The 11,301-nt window shown below is 53.7% G+C and overlaps 1 protein-coding gene across 5 annotated transcripts; it reads left to right on the top strand.

The window, feature by feature from the left end:
* Window positions 1–3,637: 3,637 nt before the first annotated feature.
* On the top strand, window positions 3,638–9,662 carry RABGGTA (Rab geranylgeranyltransferase subunit alpha). 5 transcript variants are annotated; one of them, XM_077940787.1, is made up of 17 exons: window positions 3,638–3,699; window positions 4,019–4,075; window positions 4,242–4,352; window positions 4,731–4,855; window positions 5,047–5,234; window positions 5,494–5,697; window positions 6,037–6,120; window positions 6,209–6,291; window positions 6,380–6,481; window positions 6,586–6,691; window positions 6,785–6,836; window positions 7,007–7,095; window positions 7,247–7,335; window positions 7,429–7,518; window positions 8,324–8,437; window positions 8,695–8,782; window positions 9,445–9,662. In XM_077940787.1, the coding sequence occupies exons 2-17, from the start codon at window positions 4,073–4,075 to the stop codon at window positions 9,507–9,509; spliced, it is 1,593 nt and encodes a 530-aa protein (XP_077796913.1). In that variant the 5' UTR covers window positions 3,638–3,699; window positions 4,019–4,072; the 3' UTR covers window positions 9,510–9,662. The 5 variants fall into 5 exon arrangements, with proteins under 5 accessions (XP_077796913.1, XP_077796911.1, XP_077796912.1 ...); XM_077940785.1 differs by having other exon boundaries at window positions 9,437–9,662; XM_077940786.1 differs by having other exon boundaries at window positions 7,429–7,545.
* The last annotated feature ends 1,639 nt before the right edge of the window (window positions 9,663–11,301 follow it).

Genomic DNA, 11,301 nt, shown 5'->3' with positions numbered 1-11,301 from the left:
CTGTCAGGGTGCGGTGGCTGACGCCTATAATCCCAGCACTTTGGGAGGTCAAGGCAGGCAGCTCACCTGAGTTCAGGAGTTCAAGACCAGCCTGACGAACATGGAGAAACCCTGTCTCTACTAAAAATACAAAATTAGCTGGGCATGGTGGCGCATGCCTGTAATCTCAGCTACTCAGGAGGCTAAGGCAGGAGAATCGCTTGAACCCGGGAGGCAGAGGTTGCAGTGAGCCAAGATCGTGCCATTGCATTCCAGCCTGGGCAACAAGAGCAAACCTTGTCTCAAAAAAAAAAAAAAAAAAAAAAAGGCCGGACGTGGTGGCTCATGCCTTTAATCCCAGCACTTTGGGAGGCTGAGGCGGGCAGATCAAGAGATTGAGACCATCCTGGCTAACAAGGTGAAACCCTGTCTCTACTAAAAATACAAAAAATTAGCCAGGCGTGGTGGCAGGCGCCTGTAGTCCCAGCTACTCGGGAGGCTGAGGCAGGAGAACGATGTGAACCTGGGAGGCGGAGCTGGCAGTGAGCAGAGACCACGCCACTGTACTCCAGCCTGGGTGACAGAACAAGACTCTGTCTCAAAAAAAAAAAAAAAAAAAAATTGTGGCTCTCAGACACCTGTATGGTTCCCACTTATCCCACATAGGAGGCCAAATATAACTCCTGACAGCTCCTTTTGCCTTCAAGCAAGAGGCTTGTCATCAGTTCCACTGCTCTTATCTCCAAAGGCACCTGGCTCAGCCTCCCTCTGCCAGCCAGCTAAGTTTGTTTGGCTTTCTCTCCCCCACCTTCACGTCATATTACATACCTGAAATACCCTTCCTGCCCGCTCTTTCCAAAACCCAGGCCCTGCCTTCTCTGATGCAGATTTTTTCATGAGACTCACTTCCTCTCTTAAGCCTGCTTGACTCACCCTTCCCAGTTTCAAGATTGCTAATCACAATGTGATTAGTGACTATGATGCAAGGCTATACCTGGCAAATCTGCACTTGGAAGCATCTGTGTTCCCAAGTATCTGGTTGTGCCTATGAGTGTGCGCAGAGCAGGAAGCTAGAGAAGGAGGTGACCAACAACAAAAAAAAGGCTGGTGGTGAGGTGGGAGGGCTGGATCAGACTAGACACAGGTCCCATTTGGCCACTTATTACATGGGTGGCCCTCAACAAGTTACTTAATCTTTCTGAGCCTCAGTTTCCTATTACTATTCTGAGCCCTTACTTAGTACAGACACTGTTCTAAGCACTTTACATAGATTCTTTTATTTCAGCTTAACTTCAACAGATTAACTTCAACTGCAGCAGCTAGATAATATTTTTCCTGTGTTACTGTTGAAGAAATTGAGACACAGAGGAACCTCAACACAGAAGTTGAGTAACTTGCCCCAGGTCACACTGGGACAAGTAAGTGGCAAAGCTAGGATTTGTAGCCAGGCAGTTTGGCTCCAGCATCCATGTTCTTAATCACTCTGCTTATTGCCTCCTACCTGTAATTCTATGTGCATGCACATCCCTCATATATATGCAAAACTCCCATCACAGTGGCTGGCACAAAGAGAACCAATAAATGGTTTAACTCTTTACTCACTGGGACTACAAATACACAGGGATAGGAAAAATGTCTCTTTTCCTCTGTAATCTGTTATAGGATCTAGGAAAGGACAAGCATATAATGGACACTTTACATACATTTCCAGGGGCTGAGAAAGAGGATATATAAAGATTTAAAGCATTGGCTGGGCGTGGTGGCTCACACCTGTAATCTCAGCACTTTGGGAGGCCAAGGTGGGCAGATCACCTGAGGTCAGGAGTTTGAGACCAGCCTGGCCAACGTGGTGAAACCTCGTCTCTTCTAAATATACAAAAATTAGTTGGGTGTGGTGGTGCATGCCTGTAGTCCCAGCTACTCGGGAGGCTGAGGCAGGAGAATTGCTTGAACCCAGGAGGCAAAGGTTGTAGTAAGCAGAGATTGTGCCACTGCACTGCTGCCTGGGCAACAGAGTGAGACCCTGTCTCAAAAAAAAAAAAAAAAAAAAAAAGATTTAAAGCACTATCTTCTTACCCAGGTGTGAGTTATAAACACACATATGCCACATGGACACACTATTCACAATGACATCACACACATGTACATGTGGAACCCTCACTAGCCACCATGAACCTCATGAAGGTTCCACCAGAAAACCTTCCTTACAGTAGGCACAGGGAAAAAAATCACAGTCTTTGAAAGTACATATGTAGGTCTATCAAATCAGACGGGCATTTTAGAGAACTTCCTCGAGGTGCCAATTGAGTTAAATTTTTTTTCTTTGTTCTGTGGAGTTCAAAAAGTTAAATCTTAAACAGGATTTACTGCAGCAAAGGAGGAGTGTAGAGAAAGGAGAGTCAAGGAGAGGGAACAGGCTAACACATTTAGGAAACTTCAAGTATTTCTGTAGGCTGTCATGAAGGGTTTTTGGCAGGGTCAGGCAGGACATACAGCCAGAGAGTAGGCAGAGCCCAAATGCCAGTAGGTCTGATGTGCTAAGCTGAGAGATTACAATTCTATCCTGAAAAAGAGCCACTCAGCACTTTCAGGCAGAGATAGGACATCAAATCTGCATTTTAGAAAAATTGATTCAGCAGCACAGAGGATGGACTGATAACAAGGGATGAGGTGGAGAACATTGAAAAGACTTTCAACAATCTGGATAAGAAATTCGGAGTTTGAACTTCTAGTGGCAGTGGGAATAGAGTATTTAAGCGAGTTTAAGAAGTGAGGAGGAAATAGTGCCACTCACTACAATAGAAAACGTAAAGGCCAATGTTTAGAGAGGATGGATGAGAGAAAATTTATACCTTTTGGCTTTTGGAGTTTGAGGTGTCTCTGGGACACCAGGTGATATCCAATAGGTGTTTGAATATGTATGTGATGTATATTATTTATTGTTATTTAAGCTTGCAAGACATCTGGGTTGGAGATATAAATTTGGGTGTCATCAATTTACAGGTAGTAATTAAAACAATGAGTGTGAATGAACTCACCCAGGGAAAGTGTAATGCCAGATTTGTGGGCCAAAACAGCTCTGAGGAGCTCCAACTCGAAGCAGTTGAACGCTTAAACATTCTCCCAGGAACAGTGTGTGAAGTGAAAAAGCAGTGAGGAAAGGACCCTTTGGAGATCACCAACATTTAGGGGTGGAGGTGAACAGATGAGAAGAGAGAGGCAGAGATGCAGGAGGAGAAGCCAGGATGGGGGTGTCAAGTATAAAGAAGTGGGTCAAATGCTTCAGAGGTTAGAGAAAATGACAGGCAACTCCACCTGTTAGATTTGACATATAGAAGGGTGTCGGTGTGGCCAGGGTGAGGTCAGTGGAGTAGTGAAGGTGCGGGTTTCTGGCTGTTGGAGAAACCTCTTCCACTAACTACACTACATTTTGAGTTGCCAACTGGCATGGTCCTCCCCACTATTTCACACGCACGGTACAGTCGCGCGTGCGCACTCGTACACACTAGGTGGCTAACAGGTACGAGGCGTTTCCAGACAGCGAGCGCATAGCCCCCGCGCACGCGCCTCCGAGCCGGCCTCCTCCGTCGCAAGTCCCTCCCCAAGCCTGCAGAGGGCGCTGCGTTTCGGTGAGCCAGGACGTGGCGCCGCTCTAGCCAGCGCCTGGGCTCTGTGGCGGGCGCCGCAGCTCCGCATCCCCCGCGCCTCCTCCCAGCGCAGGTGGGTCCGCCCGCGGGGGGCGGGGGTGCCCGGGAGCCGTGGGACGGGCGGGGAGCGGCAACCTTTGGTGCGCAGAGTGGTCCCTAACGCCCAGGTTCCCCGGCTCGGGCTCTGGCCCGGGCGAATCGGGCTGTAGGAAGGGCCATACGGATGGAAGTTCTAGTACGGGTGTTCGCCTCTTGCTGAATGTGCAAAGCCTGTCCCAGGACCTCTTTACACCCTAGGGGTCTCTGCCCAGGCACGCTTGCTGCTTCCGGGAAACCGCTGTGGGCGGTGCTAGTAGGGGGCGGGGCTACGTGATTGACACCTCTCTCCTCAGACTTCGAGGGCTACCACTGGACCCTTCCCCTGTCTTGAACCCTGAGCCGGCACCATGGTGAGAACCCTGAGCCCAGCCCTTCATCTCCGCACGCCCGCGCCCTCACCCGCAGTGGTCGTGCACTTGGTTGCCCCGTATGAACCTAGGGCTTCACAGTGTGGGGCTTTTGCAGGTCGGCTCCTGCAAGGCAACCTGCACTCTTCCAACCCGTTCATCCTTATAGCACGGACGCCTGAAGGTGAAGACGTCAGAAGAGCAGGCGGAGGCCAAAAGGCTAGAACGAGAGCAGAAGCTGAAGCTATACCAGTCAGCCACCCAGGCCGTCTTCCAGAAGGTGGGGCCCTCAGAGGTAGCCCCGACCCCAAGTAGCTCTCTTAGTATAGTATGGAGGCCAAGAGCTGGTCCCTAAAGTCAGACTGCCTAGATCCAGTTCTGGGTTCTCTCACTTATAACTGTATGACTTTGGACAAGTTGCTGGATCTCTTTGGGCCTCAGTTTGCACATCTGTAAAATGGGGCTAATAATTGCACCTACTGCATAAGGCCGTTGTGAAGATTAAATGAGAGAATACCTGTAAGGCCATAAAGCATGGTTCATAGTATCTGTTGTATAATGTGGGATTCACAGAATATTGGGTGGTTTTGAGTTTACGTTATTTAGTCCTGTGGTGGGAAAGTGATATGATCTCTGACCCTGCCACCTATCTTCTCAGCGCCAGGCTGGTGAGCTGGATGAGTCAGTGCTGGAACTGACAAGTCAGATTCTGGGAGCCAACCCTGATTTTGCCACCCTCTGGAACTGCCGACGAGAGGTGCTGCAGCAGCTGGAGACTCAGAAGTGCGTAGGGATTCAGGATCTCAGAAGACTGCCCTGGCCCTGCGCCTACACTGCGTGGGTCCAGGGGTGGAGGAGGAATGGGGCAGCCAGTGGCATAGATGGAGGACAGTAGGGGGCTGGGTGCAGAAAGTGAGGGATGAGCTGAGGTTGAGTGTAGGAGAGCCCTGACCCCCCTTCCCTTCGGGGTACAGGTCTCCTGAAGAGTTGGCTGCTCTGGTGAAGGCAGAACTGGGCTTCCTGGAGAGCTGCTTGCGGGTGAACCCCAAGTCTTATGGCACCTGGCACCACCGATGCTGGCTGCTAGGCCGCCTGCCTGAACCCAACTGGGCCCGAGAGCTGGAGCTCTGTGCCCGCTTCCTGGAGGTGGATGAGCGGAACTGTACGTGCCTGCAGATTCTGTCCCCACAGCCCTCACCTGCCCACATTCTGGTACTGGGGCCTCAGTAAGGCCCAGAATGGGGAGGGATATCCAGGATGGGTCCACTGAGCTGGTGCTGAAAGGGATGTTGGAGTCAAATGCCTCCTCCGTGGAGTGCACTGAAGTGTTTCTAGGAGTTCTCTGAGGGGACTCTAGGGGTCCCAGCCAGGTAGCTCCTCTTGCCTTGCCTCTAAGATATGCTGTCACCTCTCCCCTCCAGTTCACTGCTGGGACTATCGGCGGTTTGTGGCCACACAGGCAGCCGTGCCCCCTGCAGAAGAGCTAGCCTTCACTGACAGCCTCATCACCCGAAACTTCTCCAACTACTCGTCCTGGCATTACCGCTCCTGTCTCTTGCCCCAGCTGCACCCCCAGCCGGATTCTGGACCACAGGGGCGCCTCCCTGAGGATGTGCTGCTCAAAGGTAAGCAGGGTGAGGGGTCCTCCTTCCTACAGAAGGGAGGACTCTGCAGTGCCACCCTTCCAGTCCCCATGCCTGACCCTGTTCCTGAACCTGTCACTCAGGTTTATTGAGCACCTACTTCATGCCTGGCTCCAGGGGTGCCTAAGAATCAGTCCCTGACTGCAGGGAGCTCAAGTGTCTGATGGGGAAGATAAAACTGACATACATAGCCCCTGTGCAAGGACAGCATATAAGTGACACTGGGGGCTGGAAGTACTCCAAGGAGAGGGTAGGGTGTTGGAGTGGCCAGGAGCCCACCAGTGTCCTGACCACAGCACCATGCCTCCCGGAAACCTACAGAGCTGGAGTTGGTGCAGAATGCCTTCTTCACTGACCCCAATGACCAGAGTGCCTGGTTTTATCACCGTTGGCTCCTAGGCCGAGGTAAGCATTGAGGAAAGGGGCTGGGTGTTTAGGGCTTAGTAGGAATGGGAGAGGGTTTAAGGAAATCTGACACTGTGTCTCCCTGCAGCTGACCCCCAGGATGCACTGCGCTGCCTGCATGTGAGCCGGGACGAGGCCTGTCTGACCGTCTCCTTCTCTCGGCCCCTCCTAGTAAGTCCTACAGCTTTTGTCAAGAGCACTGTGGGATTGTGGGCCTGGTGCTGATGGGGCTGAAGTCTGTCTTTGTCCTTTGTGCCAGGTGGGCTCCAGGACGGAGATCTTGCTGCTCATGGTTGATGATTCTCCCCTGATTGTAGAGTGGAGGACCCCAGATGGCAGGAACCGGCCCAGCCATGTCTGGGTATCCCAGGATTGGTGGGGCAGAAGTGGGGTCTGGGGCAGGGCTGGGTGGGACAGTCAAAAAAGGAGTTAGGCCGGGGCATTTCCTTGACCCAGTACTCCCAGCTCTGTGACCTGCCTCCTGCCTCCCTCAACGACCAATTGCCCCAACATACATTTCGCGTCATTTGGACAGCAGGTGATGTCCAGAAAGAATGCGTGCTTTTAAAAGGTGATGGAACCTGCAGCCTCCACCCCTTGCAGCAGTCCCCATCACTCTTTTCCTCTCCAGGGTGCACCCTTCAACCACCTACTCTTTCCCCAGGCCGCCAGGAGGGCTGGTGCCGGGACTCCACCACGGACGAGCAGCTATTCAGGTGGTGATAGGGAAGCACAAAACAAGGAGAGGGGCTCTGGACTCTGGGCATTAGGCAGCCAGGGCAGGAGGTTGGGGCCTCAAGGAGCTGTTTCAGTCTAGATACTGGGGATGTTGACCAGTGCTTCAGGGCTGCGGGCCTCAACACCTCCCCACCCTGCCCACCCTCAGGTGTGAGCTGTCAGTGGAGAAGTCCACAGTGCTGCAGTCTGAGCTGGAATCCTGTAAGGAGCTGCAGGAGCTGGAGCCTGAGAATAAATGTGAGGCCCCATTCTGTGAGAGTCTGCTCCCACAGCCCGCTGAGGGAGCCCCTTTCCAGTGTGGCCCTGAGAGGACAGCAGGAGGGCCTCAGGAGGGTAGAAGCAGAGGAGGATCCAGGAGAAATCCTCCTTTTCCCCGCCCTCTCCTCAGGGTGCCTGCTTACCATCATCCTGCTGATGCGGGCACTGGACCCCTTGCTGTATGAGAAGGAGACCCTGCAGTACTTCCAGACCCTCAAGGCAAGTTGTGCCCGCAGAACAGGCCAGGGGGAGGCCCAGCAGGCAGGAGGCAGGCGGCTGACATGTGTACCCTGCCCACCCCATCCACTCCAGGCCGTGGACCCCATGCGGGCAGCATATCTGGATGACCTGCGCAGCAAGTTCTTGCTGGAGAATAGCGTGCTCAAGATGGAGTATGCTGAGGTGCGTGTGCTGCACCTGGCTCACAAGGTATGAGCTACCACGCACGCCTTCCCCTGGCCCTCATCCTGCTGGCCTCCCCACGTCCCTGACTTTGCCCCCAGTCTCAGGTGCTTTCGTGGACTTCCTCCCAATCAAGATAGAGTTCATCCCTCCCTCCCAGCTTTCTCCTCTTCCAGGCCTTTCTGTCACTCAGCCAATTCTTCTTCTTGTCACTCACTTTCAAATCCCGAGTCACCAGGACCTCCTTGTGTTGCTTCTTCCCCAGGCTGGTCACAGCTTCATCTTCCTTCAGAATGACCCCTAGCCCACTCCTCCCACACATTCCAGCCCATCTCACCCTGGAGCAACCCCCGATACCTGAAGGTCAAATACTTTCCAGAGATTCCTGAGAAGTTGTCCAGGCTCCACTTTTCCTAGTCCACCTTCCCAACACATTAGTTTTATCACATCACCACAGCCCACCTCCATTCCTCCCAAACTCATCTCTGCCTCATCAGGACCAGTCCCCATGGGGGACCAGTCTTTGTTTACCCAGCACCCTCCACTGGCCCCTGTACCTCCGAACTCCAGGCCTCCTCCTCCTCACCCACCCCACTGGTTACCCTACTCACAGCACTCACTGTCCCATGTCATGTACTGCTGTGGACTGTAAGGTCAGCTTTCCATGTGCTCCCATCCTCTCCTTGGCTGGGGTCCCCAAGGGCCTGTGGGGCACAGAGGGCATGTGCCTAATAAACGCTGGCTGAGGACCCTCTCCCAGGTCTCCTGGGAAGCCCATCACCTCCTTCCTCCCTTTACCCCCCAGGATCTGACAGTGCTCTGCCATCTGGAACAGCTGCTCTTGGTCACCCATCTTGACCTGTCACACAATCGTCTCCGAACCCTGCCACCTGCACTGGCTGCCCTGCGCTGCCTTGAGGTAAAGTACCCGTGTCTCCATCCCTGTCATGGGCGGTTCTTTTCCTCTTCCTCTACCTCAGAAGTCTGCCCATCCCACAAAGAGATGTGCAGGACCTTCCACCTCGAACAGGTAACTGCGTGCCTTCCACCTCCATCACGCAGCCTGACCCGTGAGCCCCTGTGTGCGCTGTGGGCCTGTCAGCCTGAGCTCCTCAGTTGCTGAACCATCCCCGGCTAACAGCGCCTGTCCTGCCTCCCTGCCCTCCCTGCCCCCAGGTGCTGCAGGCCAGTGATAATGCCATAGAGTCCCTGGATGGCGTCACCAACCTACCCCGGCTGCAGGAGCTGCTACTGTGCAACAACCGTATCCTTCCTTCTGGGTGCCTTTCAGACAGTGGGTAAGGTGAGGTGCCACCCTGGGGAGGGACAGACAGCAGGCAGGGTATGTGCCACCCTCTGGCAGGGCAGGAGACAGGGGCTCTGTAGTGTGAGTTGAAGGGGGAGAGCCTGGGGCTGTTGGGCTATCACTGACTTGCACTGGTGGAGTTTGGCAGAGTGTAAGTGACTTTCTTACATCAGAGTTCACAAATGGGCAGCCTGCAGCTGTTCTTCAGCTCCATGTAGCTTTTTGAAAATCAGGAAGTTTCATACTTTAAAAACCATCTAGAGTTCTGATTCCCCTCTTAAAAATTGGAAGTTAGAGCAACCTTACACTGGTATTTTCCCTCAGCAGCCCTTGGTCGTTGCTGAATAGTAAATGTCTCTTTGGACCAGGCTGGTCCCTCCACCACTCCCCTGATACTACACCAGTCTGCTTGGGGTGTTGCCGCTCATTGTTTCTTGGCTGACCCTGTGGGCAGATGTTTGCAGTCCCTGCCTAGAGCCTGACTCCCTCCAGGGAGCACATGAGATGCCCATCAAACAGACTTCCAGGCAACAGTCCCCAGCTCTTGAGGGTACACAGGAGCAAATGAATTGGGAGGAACCTGCCAAGCTTTCCTTGACTCTCCTGCACAAGGCCTCCAGCAACCTGCAGCGCTCCAGCCTCTTGCCTCCTGCCCCAGGCTGGTCCTCCTCAACCTGCAGGGTAACCCGCTGTGCCAAGCGATGGGCATCTTGGAGCACCTGGCTGAACTGCTGCCTTCAGTTGGCAGCATCCTCACCTAAGAGGCCCTGCCCCCTACCCTTGCCCTTTAACTTATTGGGACTGAATAAAGAATGGAGAGGCCCTCTCAGGCTACCAACCTGTTGTCACTGCTACCACTACACCACTACCTTCATCACTACAGCCATTTATTTTTGGAAAAGAAAGGGAAGAGACATGGGGTGTTGTCAGCTCATTCTTTCTGCGCCATCCTGTTGTTTCCTCTCAGGGAGAACCAAGGCCTCAGTGTCTGGGGCAGAATTCAGGGTGAGGGCTGAGCTTGTGTTTACCTTCTGGTTTGGGGTTGGGGCTGGGACTGGGTCTAGATTCCAAGCAGGAACAGGGCTTGGGATCAGGTTCTGCTTCTGGCTGAGCAGAGCCTGAACAGAGCAGCTGTGAGTTTCTCCAGCTAGAAGCATCATAAAAGTTTTTCCCATGACCCCTGCACCGTCCAGATGTTCCCTCTGCCCTGGCCCCCATTCACCATAGCTGGGGAGGCTCAGGGGCTCCATGTTCCCAGAAGTGGGCCAGGGTGCTCTTGCTCCGCCCTGCCTGAACCACAGTATCGGTCCCCATGAGTAGCATTCTACGGTTGAAGTACCTTTGAGAATACTTGATACCATTTGATCCTCACAGAGTCTCAGGGAAGAGATTATTAGGCCCAGTGTTCTGATGAGGAAACTGCTGTTGAGACTTGCCCATGGTTCTTGGCCAGAGCGCTTCAGCACTGAAACCAAAGTTGTCTCTACCCTTGGTCTAGGATTCTAGACTCATGTTCTTGCTTCTGTATCGGTAAGGAATGGTTGGGCAGCGGCCTGGCCTCAGCTCCTTGAGGTCCTGAGCTGAGTGTCTGCTCCCATGGTGTCCCCCCACACATACCATGTACACACCCTGTCCTGACCTAGACAGTCCTGAGTGGTGGTGGGGGGAGGGGACTGGCTCAGGGGTTAGGGCACTGACTCAAACCTGGCTGGGTGGGGAGAGAAAGATTGATTAAAGCTAGGGAGAGAGTGTGACAAAGGCATCCTCCTGGTTCTCTGGGATCCGCCTGGGTCCACGTGTGCTCACACACATCCGGACAACCAGGGCCCTGCCCCTTCCCGTATCTGCAGTGATGCAGGAACACCCAGCCCCTGCACAAAGCCCTCTGGCTGACCTGCCTGGAAGTCTGATATCCCCTGGTGTGTCTACTGAGAGTGTTGGAGGTGGGGCACCGGCCCCCACCCCCAGGCAGGTTCTGGTGCTTGGAGCTGGACAAGAAAAGGCAGTGTGGGTGTGGAGGGCTCCCTGCCAGTTCCTGGGGCCTCTCTGTCCCCACTCCCCATGGCGCCTCCCTGCCTGATGCATCACCAAACAGCCCCTCCTGGATTCTGCTTCCTTGTGTCTTCTTGTCAACTTGTTTTCGCTGTCTTCTGCTCGGCGGCCCGTGGGCAGAGCTGGGACACCAGTGGGAAGGAAAGAAAGAAGGAAGAAGGCCCTGGCTGACGGGCCCAAGGACAAGACCCGAGGAGAGCCTCCCTGAAGATGCCTAGCCTCCTCCTCTCTGCCTTGGGATCGCCTCTGTGCCATCCTTGGTGTTTCCCCAGTGTCGGGGTGGAGTTAGGATGCACACAGCACAGGTGCCTGAGCCGGTTGGTCTGGATTCCCAGAAGAATTCCAAGTTGGAGAAAAGGGAATCCTCGAGTCCAAATGAGCAAAGACTCCTCTCAGTGAGAGAAAGGTACTCTGTACCTCTGGAA

Source organism: Macaca mulatta, chromosome 7, assembly GCF_049350105.2.
Source record: "Macaca mulatta isolate MMU2019108-1 chromosome 7, T2T-MMU8v2.0, whole genome shotgun sequence".
Classification (NCBI taxonomy): Eukaryota; Metazoa; Chordata; class Mammalia; order Primates; family Cercopithecidae; genus Macaca; species Macaca mulatta.
This window is presented reverse-complemented; position numbering and strand designations above follow the sequence as displayed.